Genomic DNA, 18,228 nt, shown 5'->3' with positions numbered 1-18,228 from the left:
TGTGTGAGATTCCTTGAGAGTAGGTTTGTGAACTCATCACAAGGGCTTTCACACCCTTGAGTGGCGTTCTTCGATCCACCATCATCCTTCTATCAATCTGCTGCTTGAAGATCTGTTTATCTGAAGTCATACAAGCCCTGGACAGCTTGGTGCTTGTATTAACTTAGTTTCATCTATGTATGCAATTCATTCTCCGAATAAATTATCGACTCCAAAGCTGTTTAGTTTCATATATCACAATCTTCCTACATATCTTATCTACTAATACCGAATAAGTTATCTGCTCCAAATATGAGGTATTAAATGATATAAAATTTATTGAATTGCTTGTGTAGTTGATGCTTATTATCTTCTATGCTATATAAAAGGAGCTATTTGGGGCTCCTGAAAGTATCCACATCAGCATGTTTAAGTTGCTCTAAAAAGATGCCACCTTAGCAGTTTTAAAATATTTTTACCTTAATAAAATTACATTAACGTTTAAATAATTTTTAGCTTTGAGACGTGTTAATAAGAAAAAGCCCATTAACTAATAACACGCCAGCAATTCAATCCCACATCTCCCCACCCTACAAGATCGATCTATCTTCTTCGACAACTACGTAACGTCCGACGACCGACCTTCTTCACTATTCATTTTATGTAATCTGACGCTTTAAATCAGGTCCATCAATACATCAGCTAATCTTCTTTCCTCCTCTCTCTCTTGTGCAATCTCCTTCTGGATTGATAAACGTAGACAGCCCTTTGCTCCGCCACTGAACTGAGAAGGTTAAACATAGCAATTTGTTACCAGCTTATTCTATCTAACATCCAATACTCTATTCTGTTTTTGGAAATCCTTTATTGGTATGACCAGAGAAGTGAAAGAATGTTTTGGAATGACTCAGGAAAGCCTCGAAGAAGTTTACAATGGAGTTCAAACCAGTTTACCCCCAAATACTGAGAAAGCCATGTCATCAAATGAGATCAACATCACGCAGAAAAATCGCACAACACTATCTCTCCCCTGGTCTTCTCTTTTGCAATATGATTACAAATATAACGACCCCAAGTAACTGTGCTCAAGAATTGTATCTCAAATTTCTTCTGGAAGTGGTGGTATCTAAAGTCTAGGTAGAACGAAGATTCGTTTCTAGGTTTTCTAACCATCCTTCTTCTCCGAACCATTTTAATAAATCTGGTCTGATGTGGGTTTTCCTGAAACAAATTTAAGGCAAGTGTTGGAATGAATCCACAAAAGAGGATGAACAACTTCAAACATGGCGAGGGAGAGGTAACCAGTTTCGCCCAGAACTATGCTTCTCAACTTATTGTCCATGGCAACACAACCTTAGGAAAGGTAAAGCGTCAACTATGACACTTACGTATATCTAATAAACCATGATCATGTAAACATTCTCAGAGTGAATCCAAAAAGTAATCTTCTTTGGTCATTGGGTATTAAACATGATTTATAGAGACATTGTGATCTTCTTATATCGGATCCTTTGATTTACGTGCTTTTCACGTTAGTAGATATACGTAAGTGTCTATTAAAGATTATAACCTCACACACATTTCTAAGAAATTAAGTCGTATACAAGTACTTTTCCAAAGATTAAATATATTTAATAGGAAGGATATGTATATGTATTTCTGAGATAGTTTGGTATCATTCAGTTCTTGTGAAAAAGGACGAAGAGTACAGAGTTTATGCAGAATGAATTCCAGGACGTCATCTTCCAACTTTCTAAATTCAAAGAAATGAATTTCATTGATCTAAGTTTTTGGTGCAGATATAATGGGTGATAATCCAGCCGCCTCACAGCTTTTCCAGCACTATAGGAGGTGCGATTTGTGTTCTATTCTACATCTCTTTGATTAAATTCTCCTGGTACGTATGTTATATATCTCCTTTTTCATTTATGTGAATAAAAAAATTAGACATTACTTGATTAAGCTTTGGGATTTGTCTAATTTTTCGACATTACTTGAGTACTGTTGCGACAGAGCATCACTTCGTGCTTCCAATTTTGGAACCGCAGACTGAGACTGCGAGAGATGAAGTCGATTCAAAAGCCTTACCAAGCTCATGTCCACCATATATGTTTATTTTATTGAAGGTAGCTCATGTGTTGAAGGTGTCAATATGTTATGTATATTGTTCCCATATTTTCTGTCTAACTTCCTTATCCTAGATGACAGTTTATAATTTGTGCAGTGACATCGCATAAGGGTAGGTGAAATGGCAACCAAATACCGATTAGTGACATTTTGATTTGATGCTTTAACTCCAGATTGTTCTGCTATCTGACTCTCATAGATTTGCCAATGGTTAAATGACCGAATACCTAATAAAACCCATACAGTTCAAATGTTCCTTATCTTCCATTCTTTATGTTCTATACCCGTCTGTCTACATTGGTTAGTTGGTTTAAATAAATTTGGGAGTCGTAAGTTATACCGGAAACTCATGTGAAATGGTATGCAGTCTATCTTAGTTTTTTTAAACCATGTAAATTAGTATTATTCATGTTGTATCTCATGTCAGATCATAATTGTGTCACTAATAATCTAAGATGAAGATTGTTCCACTCAGTTAAATACATACTTCCCAAAATTACATAAAACTGTATACAACATTTATTCTTAAACTCTATAGACGAGAATGTACCGTCTCTAACTTTTGAAAAATCTACTAAAGTTTCTAGATAATATCTCTAATGCAACATTATGCAAATTTCAATTTTAGAGGCAAAATTTCATATGCCAATGCATTTAGTTATTTATTTTAATTTAAACAAATATTAAATAAATTAAATAATTTATATATCTCAACCCGCCCGTAGGGCGGGCTAAATCATAGTATAATAAAAGAATTCTCAATTAACAATTATTGAAGTTGTCTTAGTTATATTTATTTCTACCAGTTGTCCTCTATCTCATAGTTATTCTAGTTATACTAGTTTTCCTCTTATCTCATAGTTGTACCATATGTACCAGTTATCATTCTTTGCAGATTTGGTGATGAACTCGGGTTCTTATTCCAATCTACCTAAGAATCACAACAATTCAATAACTATATTTGACAAATTATCTATGCAAAGACCTAATCTTATATATAAAAGACAATCAACTTTCTCCATATGCTTGACACATCAGCATTGGAGAAGTTGATACCTGTCAACTAAATTTTAAATAATAAATTTTAATATGAAATTTTAAAGCATTTAAAGAATATGAAAAGTTTGTATTAACTAACATTTATATAAGCATTTAAAGAATATGAAAAGATTGTATTAACTAACATTTATATTAATGTTAAACAAAAATTTATGTTATAACTAATTAAAAAATATTGATAGATATATATATATATATAATTTTTATATAATTGTTGATTATTTAATAATATTCAAGATGTTAAAATTAATTTTTAAGATTATTTATAATAAAATACTAACAAATAACAAATAAAATGATGATTATATTAATTTTAATTTTTTTATTAATTGACTGTTAATTAATATTTGTGTAAATGTCAAACAAAATTTATGATATAACTAATTAAAAATATTGAATGATATGTATTAATTTTAATATAATTTTAAATTATTAAATAATATTCAATATACATTTTAAATTAATATTTTAAAAAATTTTAGAATAAAATATTTACAAGTAAGTAAATAATAAGTGATGATTATATTAATTTTTATAAAAATAAAAAAAATCGAAAATTTTGAAAAGAAAAATCTGCACGTTACGTGCGGTTATTCACCTAGTGAAAGATATACTGGCATATCTAAAATTACGAACATTATTTTATGTTATCTAGATTCTTCATTTGGTCAATTAATTGATAGATACATGTATTTATGTATTGCTAATAAGAAATACATTATATTATTCCACGCTCGAGAAGCCTTTACTCCTTCAAGCAGTAGGATCATTGCAGAGTTTTGTTGCCTTATATGGACATTACAGAGTCTGCGTGATCTGCATTTCTCCGAGATTTTTATTGCCTCAGATTTATCCTCAGTAGTAGAGGCAATTTCAAAACCTCTGGACTGGCCTTGATATCGTCCATACACAGAATACATCTCCCAGCTAAGTCGTGGTTTTGCTAATTGTTCTGAACTCAAACCAATAGGGGCAAAGCAGCTCGAACGATTACACAGAGTTTGACGCGAAACTTATTGAATGAATAAAAATTTGGTCAATTGACTATCCAAACAAAAATGGGAGAAATATTTAATACACTGAATGACCATTTAATCTATGTGGTCACGTAACTATACATTTAATTAAGTTTAAAATGCCAAAATTGTCTCTTCATTACATATTTTATGTTCTGTTTTCTATGTGTATTAGATGATATCTCGCGCGATGCGCGAATTGTTACACTTATTTTTTATATTTGCAAAAAATATTTGTGTTGGGAGTTGTATATATCATATAATAAAAAGTTGTAATGATGTAATTCAAAACTTGTTTTCCATAAGTGTTGATATCCCATCATACTAACTATTATTCAAAACCGAAAAGCTGAAGTACCTGAACATATACATTATACATACATATTAGTAAACACAATATTACACTTATATGATTTTCAATCCTATTGGTTTAAACCATAGAAAGGTTTTAAGTTCAAATTGTTTTCACAGTTATCATTCTATCAAATTATAAAGAAACTACGAAAATTATAAGATGCGAGAAATGAAAGTGAAATTTGAAAAAGTAACTATTTATGGAGATGAAACTCATAGAGTTGTTTTTTGAAATTAAGTTACTATAAGAATTTTATATGAAATTTTATTTTGAATTTGTTTAATTTTATGTATATGTTTTAACATTTCAGTTTTCACTAATGGTCCATTAGTTTGTAGTTAATGTAGGAAAATTTCAGTAGTGTATGGTATTTTGAAAAATATAATTGAATATATGCTGTTGTCAAATATACTTTTTTTATAAGAATTTTGTCAAGTATATGTTTCAGTCGTAACTGTCGATAATAATATGATATAGTTGTAAGCTGATGTCTTTTATTACTTGTTTTGTTGCCCATGCGATGTGTGGGTTGTGTTTCAATAATGTTTTTTAGTTATCAGACCTCTCTCTCTCCACTTCATCATAATCTCCTCTTTATTTTTCTTACACCTATCCAAACAATAATCCAATATGTGTTAATTGTCTGCTACTATTATTGATTTATTATCAGAAAGAAAATTATTAAATTATAAAAAAAAACATAATTATGTTTACTGTTGGTTAACATAAATATGTTTTTTGCACATATATCTTGTGACCGTTAGATTAATACGATAATATTACAACCACAATTACCACATATCTTTTACTGCTTGCTAACCTTTTCAAATGGTAATAGGATTTAACCGGCGCTATAGCTAGTGCGGGATAATTTAAAAAAAATATTTGAAAATTTAAGAAATGTTTTTCTTATTTTAATTTTATAATATATTTAACTATTGATTATAGATATAGATGTCAAATCACACTAATCAGTTTACTTAATCTGTATTGAATTATATTTTTGTTGACTAACCCAGAAAAACATACTTTTGAACACATAACTTTATTATGCATTGTTTAATAATTCTAGTTTTATGGCCAGTCCACAAAGTCTTACAAAAATTTAACTTTCTCTCGTATCTAACTATTTATAAATTAAATAAAAATATATTTTTCAACTTTTATTTACATATATATTCGAAAAAATATAATAAATTATAACAAATACTGTAAAATTTTGAATAGATATTTATTTGAATATATATATATATATATGAATTTCTATAATTTTCAACTATATAATAATAATTAAGAAACTAAATAATAAATAATTTCTTTTATGAAAATATATATTTTTCAAATGTTTTTACATAATTTAAAAGACAATTATATTATTTTCTATTTCAATTATATTTTTTTATTTATAATAACGTTTCATATAATAATTTATATATTTATTTCATTTTAAAAATATCTACTTAAGTAATAGTATAGAGATATTGGGTTATTCAAAAAAACGTTTGGATATATGGAACTGTCACTTGTGCAGCAGTGGAGGTCTATTTTGAGGCTATAATAGATTTCTTTATGTTAGTAATCCATGTAGCAACAACATATTGAGATAATAGCATGGATATAGTATATGTAATACATGAGTCAAAGGTGATTACAGTCGTTTCAGTAACAATGGGTGATGCGAGATTATGATATGTAGATAAGTATTTGCCAAAACTCGAGCATATGTTTCTGTCTCTTTCAGTCTCTTTTTTACCGCTTCTACAGTTGCAATATCTAAAATAATTTTGAGATTTTGTCTCATCATCAAAATTGTTGTCAACTCTATTGTTGCTCATTTGTTGGAAAGCTGTATTGGGTATAAATCTCACATCGATAGAAAATTAAATTGTTGTATTTACAAACTTGTATATAAGGTATTGCCTTCACAACTTGAGCAATAAAAAACCGATTTACAACATCTAAGGTTTATTGACATGGTATCAGAACATTAATCTCACTACAAAGAGTTTTTGTTTCGATTTTGGCTGTGTTTTTCCGCCGCAGATCTTTGAAACCTAAGTTTTTTTTTCTAAAAAGTTTGTTTCTTTCTGGATGACGAAGAATCACACTCATGAAGAATTGTCGATTGTTACGAGGATTCCACCTCTTCCGTCGACCCCTTTTACAAAGATCGTAAGGCGAACAATCTCGTCGTAAGATTTGACCTCCAGTGATAATCCCAGAACGGTGATTTCAAGGCCGTTGCCGTGAGGACCCAACTACGACGAGTGGTCCAACAGTCTCCGGGCTGGCATTGTGTGCACGAAAGAAATTCGTCTTCGCAGTCGATTCCAAAACCGGATGAAGACTCTGGTGACTATGAAGATTGGTGTGCAAACAATGCTCTTGTCATATCATAGATCAAACTAACCATTGATGAGACATTGTGAACATCTCTGTCATACTGCGATAATGCATACAGCCTTTGGACGCAGATTCAGAAGCGATTTGCAGATAAGAATGGCCAGCTCATTCAACGACTCCAAACGGAACTTTCTACGTGTCGTCAACAAGGCATGCCGATTGAGACGTACTTCGGAAAACTCACAAAACTCTGGACAAGTCTTGCTAATTATCAAAAGGCCAAAACTGCAGAAGAGTTTGCAAAGGAGCGTGAAGAAGATAAACTTCATCAATTTCTTATGGGAGTCGATGAGTCGTTGTATGGTGGAGTCAAGTCTGCTCTTCTCTCGCGAACTCCTCAGCCTTCACTCGATGAAGCATATATGTACTTACTCAGGATGAAGAATCAAAGGCGTTGGGTCGTTTACATGAAGAACGATCAAATGGTGTGAGCTTTGCGGTACAAACACAAGCTCGATCATCCACTCTTCAAGATGGTCAAGTAGTGTGGACCTTGTGTAGTCGGAATGGTCATATCACCGACAAGTGCTTTCGCAAAATCGGCTATCTGCCATGGTGGGGTGAGCGCTCGTGGTCTAAGTCAACTGCGGAAGCACCTGCTTCCTTTGCACCGATTCCGTTTCCCTCTCCATCTCGCGGGAAGCATTCTGAGTCTTTTCGAGTCAACAATGTTTCTGTGGTGTATGGTGCTTCTGGTTCACATGCGGGTCCTTCAGCCTCTGTTTCACACAATGCTGCTCTCACTTCTGCAGATCAAATCGGTTTCAGTGGACTCAATGATCAGCAGTGACACACATTGGTCGCTATGTTGAATGAACAGAAGACATCCACCAACAATCCATTTATGGGTACGTTCTTTCTTGAATCTTGGATAATTGATACAGGCGCATCAAATCACATGATGGGAAGCATTGATTATCTTTCCGATATTTGTGAAATAGCACCGATTATGATCAAACTTCCGGGTGAAAGATTTACTACTTCAAATAAACAAGGGAATGTTTATATGGGATCAAATCTGAAACTTCATAACGTTTACTTCGTTGATGGGCTGCATTATCATCTGATTTCTGTATCTCAACTGACTAGAGATAGGGGCTGCATATTTCAGATTTCTGATCGCCTTTGTGTTGTCCAGGACTGCATCACTCGGACGCTGATTGGAGCGGGTGATCAAGTGAATAGATTATATTTTTTTAGAAGAGTCGAAGTGGCTGCGGCGATTCAGCGTTTGGACTCACCGTCATTGGAGCTGTGGCATAGTCTCTTAGGACATCCTTCTTCCAAAGCTTTAGAGATGTTGCATTTATCTGATTTAAGTAGTGGCGTTTTTTTTTTCAATGCATATGAAGTATGTCTCTATGCCAAACAAACTATAGATTCATTTCCTTTGAGTAATAATAAAACAAATATGAGTTTTGAGCTGATTCATTGTGACTTATGGGGTCCATATTGGACAACTTTGATTTGTGGGCCTAAGTACTTTCTTATGATCTTTAATGCCTATACTCGAGCTGTTTGGATTTACCTCTTGCCATCTAAACAAGCTGCACCACAACATTTAAAGAATTTCATCGTTCTTGTTGAACGCCAATTCAATAGCCAAGTCAAAACACTTCTCAGTAACAATGGCTCGAAGTTCATTTTTTGGCGTGATTATTTTGCTGAGAAAGGGATTCTATATGAGACTTCCTGTGTGGGAACTCCACAGAAAACGGCAGAGTGAAACGAAAACACAGGCATTTTTTGAACGTTGCTCGTGCTCTTCGATTTTAAGCACATCTTCTTGTCTCATTTTTAAGTTATTGTGCTGTAGCGGCTGGTTACTTGATAAATCGTACGCCTTCATCGCTCCTCAACAGATAGACGTCATTTGAAATGTTATATAACAAACCACCACCCATGAATCACATCAGAGTATTCGGGTGTTTATGTTATGTACACAACCAAAAGCATGGTGGCGATAAATTTGCGAGTCAGACAAATAAATCTGTGTTTCTTGGATATCCTTTCGAAAAGAAGGGTTGGCGAGTCTAAAATCTCGAGACTGGGGTCGTCTCTGTTTCTAGGGATGTAATCTTTTGTGAAACAGAGTTCCCATTCTTTGTTTCTCCATTGTCCACTCCTCCACCACCTATCGACATTACAGATCCACGTCCTGCAATATTTGATGATGATGGTGAGATATTTGTATCATCTGATAGGATCACTGAAATCACAACACCTCTGGAGACATCCTCTCTTGATGCATCTCCTCCAGCGGATAGTTCGATTGCTACTGCACTGTCAGAAATTCCTGCTCAGACGAGTCCTGATAATTCGGAAGCTCAGTTGGTTAGTGATAATAGTGATTTCACCTCTGATGTTGCGATTACTCCAGACATTGAAACTTCTCCAGTTGCAAATGCTACTGTGATGGAAGTTACAGATATTCCAATTGAATTACTCGGTACATCTGAACCCGAACTTCTTGGTAGGGGTCACAGATCCACCAAACTCGCAGAATTTGTCAGCACATTTTTGCATGAGCCATATCCGTCTGCTACTCCATACCCCATTGACAACTACTTGTCGAGTGCTCATTTTTTGGCAGCTTATCAGGCCTATATCTTCGCTATTACCTCTGCTGTGGAACCCAAAAGCTACAAAGAGGCAATCGAAGATGAACGCTGGCGATATGCTGTCGAAAATGAAATGGTCTCTCTCGAAGATCTTGGTACATGGACTATTGAAGATTTACCACTAGGAAAAAAAAAGCTCTTGGTTGCTAGTGGTTATTTAAGCTGAAATTCAAATGGAACACTTGAGTGACAGAAAGCTCACTTAGTTGTTCTCGGAATTAATCAAACTGAAGGTGTTGATTATAACGAATCTTTTGCACCTGTTGCTATAATGGTTACTATTCAGACATTTCTACAACAAGCTGCATCTAATTATTGGAAGGTTCATCATATGGATGATCATAACGCGGTTTTGCATGGGGATCTAGATGAGGAAGTCTACATGCAGTTTCCTCCGGGTTTCCGCACAAAGAAAAGAACAAAGTTTGTCGTCTTCACAAAGCTTTGTATGGTTTGAAACACGCTCCTATGTGTTGGAATGCCAAACTTGCCACTGCTTTGAAGGACTACGGGTTCAGAAAAAATGGATCTGATCATTCTTTATTCACATTGGCGAATGGGAATATCCAGCTCCATATTATTTTCTATGTTGATGACCTGATTATTACGGGTAACAAACTTGCTATAATCACGGAATTTAAGGAGTATTTGAGCAACTGCTTTCATATGAAAGATTTGGGTTTGCTTCGTTACTTTCTTAGTGTTGAGGTTGCACGTAGTCTGAGTGGTATCTACTTGTGTCAGCAAAAATATGCCCTTGACATCATTGCAGAAACGGGTTTGCTTGGTGCCAAACCAGTTTCATTTCCGTTGGAACAGAATCACAGACTTGCGTTGGTTGAAGAAGAGTCTATGTCTGAGCTGTTTCGATATCGTTGTCTGGTTGGGAAGTTGATTTATTGTCACACGACCTGAGCTGTCCTATTCTATATGCATTCTCTCCCAATTCATGCATTATCCAAAACTGTCGCACTGGAATGCAGTTCTACTGGTAGTTCGCTATTTGAAGAGTAGTCCAGGTCTGGGAATACTTCTTCGTACATCTGCCGAATTGACGGCTCAATGCTTAGTGTGATTTAGACTGGGTTGCGTGTCCAGTTACACGATGATCTTTAACAGGTTGGTTCATTCAACTTGGTGGTTCTCCTTTGTCGTGGAAAAAACATAAACAAGATGTGGTCTCTCGTTCTTCGACAGAAGCAGAGTATCGCGCCATGGCTGATACTGTTTGCAAGGTTCTTTAACTTCGGGAATCGCTGCTGGCGTTGGGTATTACCCGCTCCGAACCGACTGTCATCTATTCTGATAGTTTGTCTGTCGAATTGACGGCTCACTGCTTAGTGTGATTCAGATTGGGTTGCGTGTCCAGTTACGCGACGATCTTTAACAAGTTGGTTCATTCAACTTGGTGGTTCTCCTTTGTCGTGGAAAAAACATAAACAAGATGTGGTCTCTCGTTCTTCGACAGAAGCAGAGTATCACGCCATGGATGATACTGTTTGCAAGGTTCTTTTAGCTTCGGGAATCGCTGCTTGCGTTGGGTATTACCTGCTCTGAACCGACTGTCATCTATTCTGATAGTTTGTCTGCCATTAATCTTGCAAAGCATCTTGTTTATCATGCACGAACTAAACATGTTGAACTGGACTGTCATTTCATCCGTGACGAGATTCTTCGAGGTACGATATCCACGAAACATGTCTCCATTAGTTCTCAGCTTGCCAATATCATAACGAAAGCTTTTGGACGCAAGGAGTTTGAAGCGTTTTTTGACAAGCTGTGTGTTTGTAACCTCCACATGTCACCTTGAGAGAAGGGGAGAGGGGTATTGGGTATAAATCTCACATCGATAGAAAATGAAATTGTTGTACTTACTAACATCTAAAGTTTCTTGACAAGCTGTCGTAAGGGACAAAACATGAGAAAATATCGACTCTAGAAAAAATATATATAAAATATATATTTGGTATCGAATGTAAATGTGATATGCAAGTATTTTATCGTAGTAAAATTAACAATATATGGTTATTTGAGTTGAAAACTGAATTGAAAAATTGTTTTGAGTTTTTCTCTCTTTATTTTAATCTATAGCTAGTTATGTAAATAGTATATATTATACATACTATACTAACCAAACCACTGATAAGGTTAGTCTATTAGTTTATAAATTTTGTTAGTTAGTGCTAACAATTTCCCTCTCTAAAAGATAACCCTCGTCTCTTCCTCAAAGCGATCTCCATTCTCTAGGCGATCTCACCAACTTCCTTCTCTTCGTGATTTCTATCTGGCCGATGTCTGTTGTACTCTTTCTTTTTCTGGTTTTAGCTATCTAGATTTTGGAATAAGACTCATGGTTTCCATTTCTTTTTGAAGAACTGATTTTCTTTGCTTTTTTCCAATTTTGTTTACTTTTCTTTTCATAGAGTATTGGTCCAGTGGTGGATTTCCGATTGTTTTGGTTCTAATCTGTCGGTTGTAACTCATTGAATAAAATCTCTGACGGAATTCATTTAGGATGAATTCAAAAAAAATTTTAAGCCGCTTTAAAATTTTATCTATTTCAATGGTTTTTCGATTTTTCTCGGTTGTTATTTCCAATTATCATGAACTATATAATATATACACGGGAAATAAAAAAATATTCAAATTTTTAAATTGATAACCCATGTAATTATGATATGTGTAAATAGATTATAAATAGAGAATCTGTTAGCTTACCTACAAATTATATATTATGATTTGCAGTTAAGAAATTAGTAAATTACTTTATATTATTCACGGACCTATTTAGATCATCTATCTAAATAAATGATAATGTCTAACATTTTTTTCTGATTTTCTTTGCTTTACTTATTTCCTATTTTGGAATTTTCATTCAGAAAAGATAACTTATTTTCCTTTTCGAATAAATAATTAAACATAGGAAATTTTATACTAATACATGAAACATGTTTTAAATAAAATATACTAAGTGATAATACCGCCCTGTGGGGGATAGGATTTGTCTAATTTTTTTGTAAGTTTTTTTTTGGAAATTAAAATCAGTAAATTTAAAAAAATTAATTTGGTTTTAGTGTAAATTATATAGTAGTTATGAGAAATAGATAAAGCATTAAAACAACTTAACCATAAATTCCAAGTAATACCACCAATTGATAACTAGAAGCATTCCAGGCCTCGCCATACATTTATTAAAACTGAGATTCATCTTTAAAGTCACTTGAATAATAACTTGGCTGAATATAACTGAAGGTATTCATCTTCAGAGCCATTTGTAAGTGTTCAATAACGTCATTTGAATGGAATCGTGGGAATGTTAAAAGATTTCATTATTTATGAACTAATAATATTTTACAAAAAATAGTACATACATACTTTCTTAATAATTATGCTTACATCGATTTGAAAGTTTTGTTTCTGGAATATCAGAGTCAAAGATGAATCAAGACCATCCTTGTAAATTAAAAATTTGATTAAAGCCACCTAGTCACTAATAAGATAAATCATGAGAAAAATGTTTGAAGTATTTTTTTCTTATCCATATATATGCCTAAATAAAGTATTTCTCAAGATTTTCAGTTTTGTTTTTAACGGTATGTTTTCCAAGATTGGTAACGTTTAATAGGTTTGTTCTTCGGCTGTAGCCTATAATGTACTTGCAGACTAATTTGGGTTAGATATCGTTGAAAGAAATAGAAGACTCTCAAACTAATTAAAAAGACAGTTGAAATTAGTAAATATATTTGCTTATGGGAGATGATTTGTACCTTATATGTGTTGAATATCTGCAGTGGGACATCCTATTAGTCTCTGCCAAAATTGGTTCGAGGAGTATCATTTATTATCTGAAATCTATTTATTAAAGCCCTAAACGCTGGCCACCGTAAATTCAAAGCAAATTAGCCAAGTGTCCAACCAAAAAGACAACGGTTTATAGATCTAGGGCCACATTTAATACGTTTACAAAATAATTATAACGAAAAATTGATTTTAAAAATACTAAAATAAAAATAGTTTTGAAGTATTTTTGAATGGATCTGTGTACACACGTAATCCAATTTCTTGTTTGTGTTGTTGGTGGGATGATCTCTCAAGGCTCCTCAAAACTCAAAACATCTTCTTATTTTCTTTTCTTTTTTCTTGATAATCTCGATAGTGGAGTATATAAGAGGTTGATTAGGTACACATATAACATAAGTTTGAAAAGTATAAACTTAGTTATAGGTATAACGATGTTTTTGAAATGTCATGGGTTTTTTGAACTTTTTCTTTTCTATAACTTTTATATAGGATCATGTTCATTGTATATAGTCCTTTTTTAAATGTGTTCTGAAATAACTAAACAATTCCGTAGATACTTTGGAAATGAATTCTATAGAAATATAGAAAATGATATAATTATATAAACAAAACTAAGAAATATAATGCCACATGATATGGAATTGGTTGCACATTTATTTATATCAGTGAAGATTGATACAGCTTCCATATACTAATTAAATCGACCAAGGACCACTTACACATGGCTGTGAAGCTGAACTTGAGAAGATAATATTTGTGAAGCAAGATCAAGACTGTTCTTGACTTTTGACATGAATCTAACGATCAATCTTTGCGTACGAGTAATTAGCAAGAACTGCAATAACTTTTTGAAAAATTAGCAAAAACCCTTTATAATTAGGTCTGAATTGGTTTAATTTCTATAATGATATTGTGTGTTTCCGTGTATGCATGCTTTTTTTTTTTTTCCTTTTTTGGTTACATGAATCAGTGAATTATCGATTTGCTGATTTGCATGTTCCATATGAAGAACCTTTGTGAAATCAGGTTGGATCACTATGCACACGTCAATAATGTTTATTTTGTTGCATTAATTATTGCAAGTTAAAGTCCAGAGTGTCAAGTGTTGTATAAATAATGTTCAGGGACTGACGTGCAAGTGCAACCGCAACTTTTGCATTTGTTCTCTAACATAATGGATTTTTGGACCGATTGATAAATACCCATTTAATGCTAGGTCGCAGTTATGCAGTATAAATATATATATATATATATATATATTTGCTGCATTAGTGCTGATATGATCGCACCAGTGATGAAGTCATAAATTTTTTTTATTGGAAGCAAATAAGGATATATCTGATTATATGAATTCAGATACTGATATTAAACTTTAATAAATTATATTAATTTTAAAAAATTTATTAAAGGTGAATAACCCTGTTTTAATACATGTGGTGGCGATCGCTATATATATGTATATATATATTTTTTTTCATTTGTGTCCGATTATACAAGTGCCATATCTAAGTTTTATTACTCTTTAAGTATATCCTTCTACTTGTTTGAATACCTTATTCACTTAATTGGTCAAAGGCTATTTAAAATTTTTCTTTCTTTCAAAAGTAATGAAATCACCATACGTTTGAAACAGAGCCATGACTATGTGTTGGAAAAACAAGCAATGAGGCCACAATAAAACAAGAAGGCCGTTATTTCAAAAATAAATTTATGTATTTATTTTTGATATTATATGTTTTTTTTGTGAGAAGTCCATGAGGACCATGACATTATAACAAGTACGGTCACAAGATAGATTGAATTGTTTGATTATCACCATAAATATGTTTTTTCACATATAAAACTGGATTACCAATCGATTTGCATACTAAACAAGCAATTTTGGCAAATCTAATCCCTCAATTGTAAAATCTATAAATCTCCAATTAAAAACCTAACTGGATTTTGAAACTTCAATAATGGTGATGGGGAGAGGAGTTAAAAACGAGAAAAGAGGATGAGGAGATACGATGAATGTGAAATTTTGGTGATTTTCGAAATCTAACGATGAAGAATATAAAGATTACTATAGAAAAAATATAAAAGAAATAAAATAATTAAAATAAGCTGTTGGAAAATTTAAAGAAAGTTTAAATAATTAATAAATGAAAAATAAAACAGTTTATTGAATAGGTTTGAAATTGGGTGGAAATAATTTTGGTTTTACTGTAAATAAAGAGACAAATAAAGAGTTTGGAATGATTTTTTATAATTTTCCTTACTAAAAATAAATCTAAATGGAAATCATTATTAGAATTATGCCATTTGAGCCTTTTTTTTTTTTTTGTCTAGTGACTTTTCAGCCTCACACTCCTCTCTCTCTCTCTCTCTCAATGAGCTTCTTCATCAGGGTTTTCCTTGAATCTCCACAAATTTATACCGGACAGAGTTACAGGACAGTGAATTGATTTTTCTGTGCTTTTCTGAATTCATTGGAGTCGAAATATCTTAGCAGAGGAGTTTTCAATTTTTTTTTTTTTTTTGTAAGATCTGAAATCACAAAACTTATTTCTTTTGCTTCCCATCAGGAAGTGAGATTGAAACTTTCTGTCGAATACCACATATGGCTTACGCCTGGAAAAGGGATAAGAACCAGAAGCTTTTAGCAACCAAAACATTAATCTCTCTTCTTGTCCTTTCCATCATCTTCCTCTCCTCTCTCTTCTTCTTCACTTCCTCATCTCTCCAAAACTCCAATACTAATCTTTCGATCAATACCCAATTCCCAATCCCTCCTTTCGACTGCTTCAAATGTCCTCAATCAAAACCCATAATCGCAAACGTCGTCGAGAATCTCAAATATCCTTTTGTCTATTCGCTCGCTGATCTCGGCAATCTCCCGGAGAAACCTCACAAGAACATAATGAGGCTGCTTAAAGGAAAGCCCTTTCGGAAACCAGACATCTCCGCCACGATTCAGGAGGTATTGGAGAAGATGAGGATTAATGGCAAAGATGGGTTTTTTCTCGATGTCGGAGCTAATGTGGGTATGGCTAGCTTTGCTGCGGCTGCTATGGGGTTTAAAGTGCTTGCTTTTGAGCCTGTTTTTGAGAATTTACAGAGGATCTGTGATGGGATTTGGTTCAACAGAGTTGCCTCTTTGGTTACAGTGTTTGAAGCTGCTGCGTCTGATAGAAATGGGGACATTACATTCCATAAGGTATGTATATTATCACATGTGTACAATCTGATATTAGTCTATGTGAGGAAAGAGCATTGTTTCTGTTGATAGATAGCTTAGCATAATCCAGGAGTATCCCTGCTATCTTATGGCTAACTTTATTTGAAGCCAAATTATGTAACTGAATTATTTGAAGAGAGCTCATTTTGGTGTTGTATGTGAGTTGAGAGATTAGTTTAGTGAGAAAATTGCATTGTTTCTGCTTATAGATAGATTATCTTAGTTTCCAGGATTCTCTTGCTTCTTATTGCTGCTATTGAGACTACTACTTTAGGCTTCAGTTTATTTGAAGCCAAATTATATAATAGAGTTGATGATACAGAGGTTAAGAAGAAGATAAATAGTCGCAATCCAGAGAGAGAAATATGTGGGAAGAGCGCATTTTGGTTTTACGTATATGATGTCAAAGAGCAAATGTACTTACTATGCATAGGCCTAGTCTGCTTAGTAGGTGAAACTGAACGTCAACTGATTGTCTAGTTAATAGGCTGCCAATGTAACCGTATACTTGGTTTATTCGTACTACCACCCATCTTATTTATTGGGTCTTGCTAAATGATATTCCATTGTTGTTGATACAGCTGGTTGGACGGCTTGATAACAGCGCCGTCTCGGAGGTGGGTGCAAGACTTGCATTCAAGTCCAACAAAGAAATAGCAGTCCAAGTGAAATCTATACCGCTTGATGAACTTATATCGCCTTCTCAAGCTATTCTTCTTATCAAGATCGATGTTCAAGGTTGGGAATACCACGTTTTAAAGGGTGCAAAAAAGCTACTATCCAGGAAACCAGCAGAAGCTCCGTATCTAATATATGAGGAAGATGAGAGATTGCTCAAGGCAAGCAATAGTAGCTCCAAAGAGATACGCGATTTTTTGAAAAGCCTTGGATATAGTAAATGTAGCCAGCATGGCACAGATGCACACTGCTCCAAGGAGTAAAAGACGTGGACTTGGTGAAAACTTGTTATAAGATGCCATACGAGTTGCGGATCGACTGGTAGGATGCCATTAGCTGCTAATTTTGGTCAGTCATGTTTGTTTCTCCTTGTAATATTTATTTTTTTTGATACATTTCAGTGATGCATATCAATGATCAGTTAGCATCTCCCTTTGACTTGCTCTGTTTGCTGGCCGTAATGACATGTCTTCAATATAATTGGCATAATAGTTTTTTATTTCACAGTTGTATTGGACTTCAAACCACCTCCAAATAAATGTAACTCATTTTGCTTAATCCAATGGTGGGAAGTCCCAAACTTCTGACGTTTCAATGCTGTCCAATTCTGGAAATGTTTGTTTTGTTACTTTTACGCAGTGTTCGAATATTCGCTAGGTACTAGGCGGGCGGCCAGGCTCCGACTAACGCCGAGGCCAGAAATCATTGATTAATCAGTGATTATTTTTTTTTGTTATTTTTGTTATTTTCATTTGTCTTTTTTGTAAATTCACATATTTTGTTCAGGATATGTGATAACTAGTTTGATATTATCATATATAGAAACATAAAATGAAATGTAAATAATAATACCATCCTTAAACTTGAAATACATAAAGAAGAGAAAAACAAAAATCCAACAAAAATAAATAATGGTCTTGATCATGAGAATACAAAAAAAAACTTGAAGGACAACAACATCTTCATCTT

At 33.5% G+C, this 18,228-nt stretch overlaps 1 protein-coding gene across 1 annotated transcript; it reads left to right on the top strand.

Moving 5' to 3' along the window:
• Nucleotides 1–15,707: 15,707 nt before the first annotated feature.
• Nucleotides 15,708–17,758, top strand: LOC18025460. The gene is made up of 2 exons (XM_006408659.2): nt 15,708–16,560; nt 17,163–17,758. The coding sequence occupies exons 1-2, from the start codon at nt 15,964–15,966 to the stop codon at nt 17,520–17,522; spliced, it is 957 nt and encodes a 318-aa protein (XP_006408722.1). The 5' UTR covers nt 15,708–15,963; the 3' UTR covers nt 17,523–17,758.
• Nucleotides 17,759–18,228: the final 470 nt, after the last annotated feature.

The sequence above is a fragment of the Eutrema salsugineum genome, unplaced genomic scaffold (genome assembly GCF_000478725.1).
Source record: "Eutrema salsugineum unplaced genomic scaffold, Eutsalg1_0 scaffold_12, whole genome shotgun sequence".
NCBI lineage: Eukaryota > Viridiplantae > Streptophyta > Magnoliopsida > Brassicales > Brassicaceae > Eutrema > Eutrema salsugineum.
Note: the sequence above shows the minus strand (reverse complement) of the source record. Positions and strands in the feature narration are given on the sequence as shown.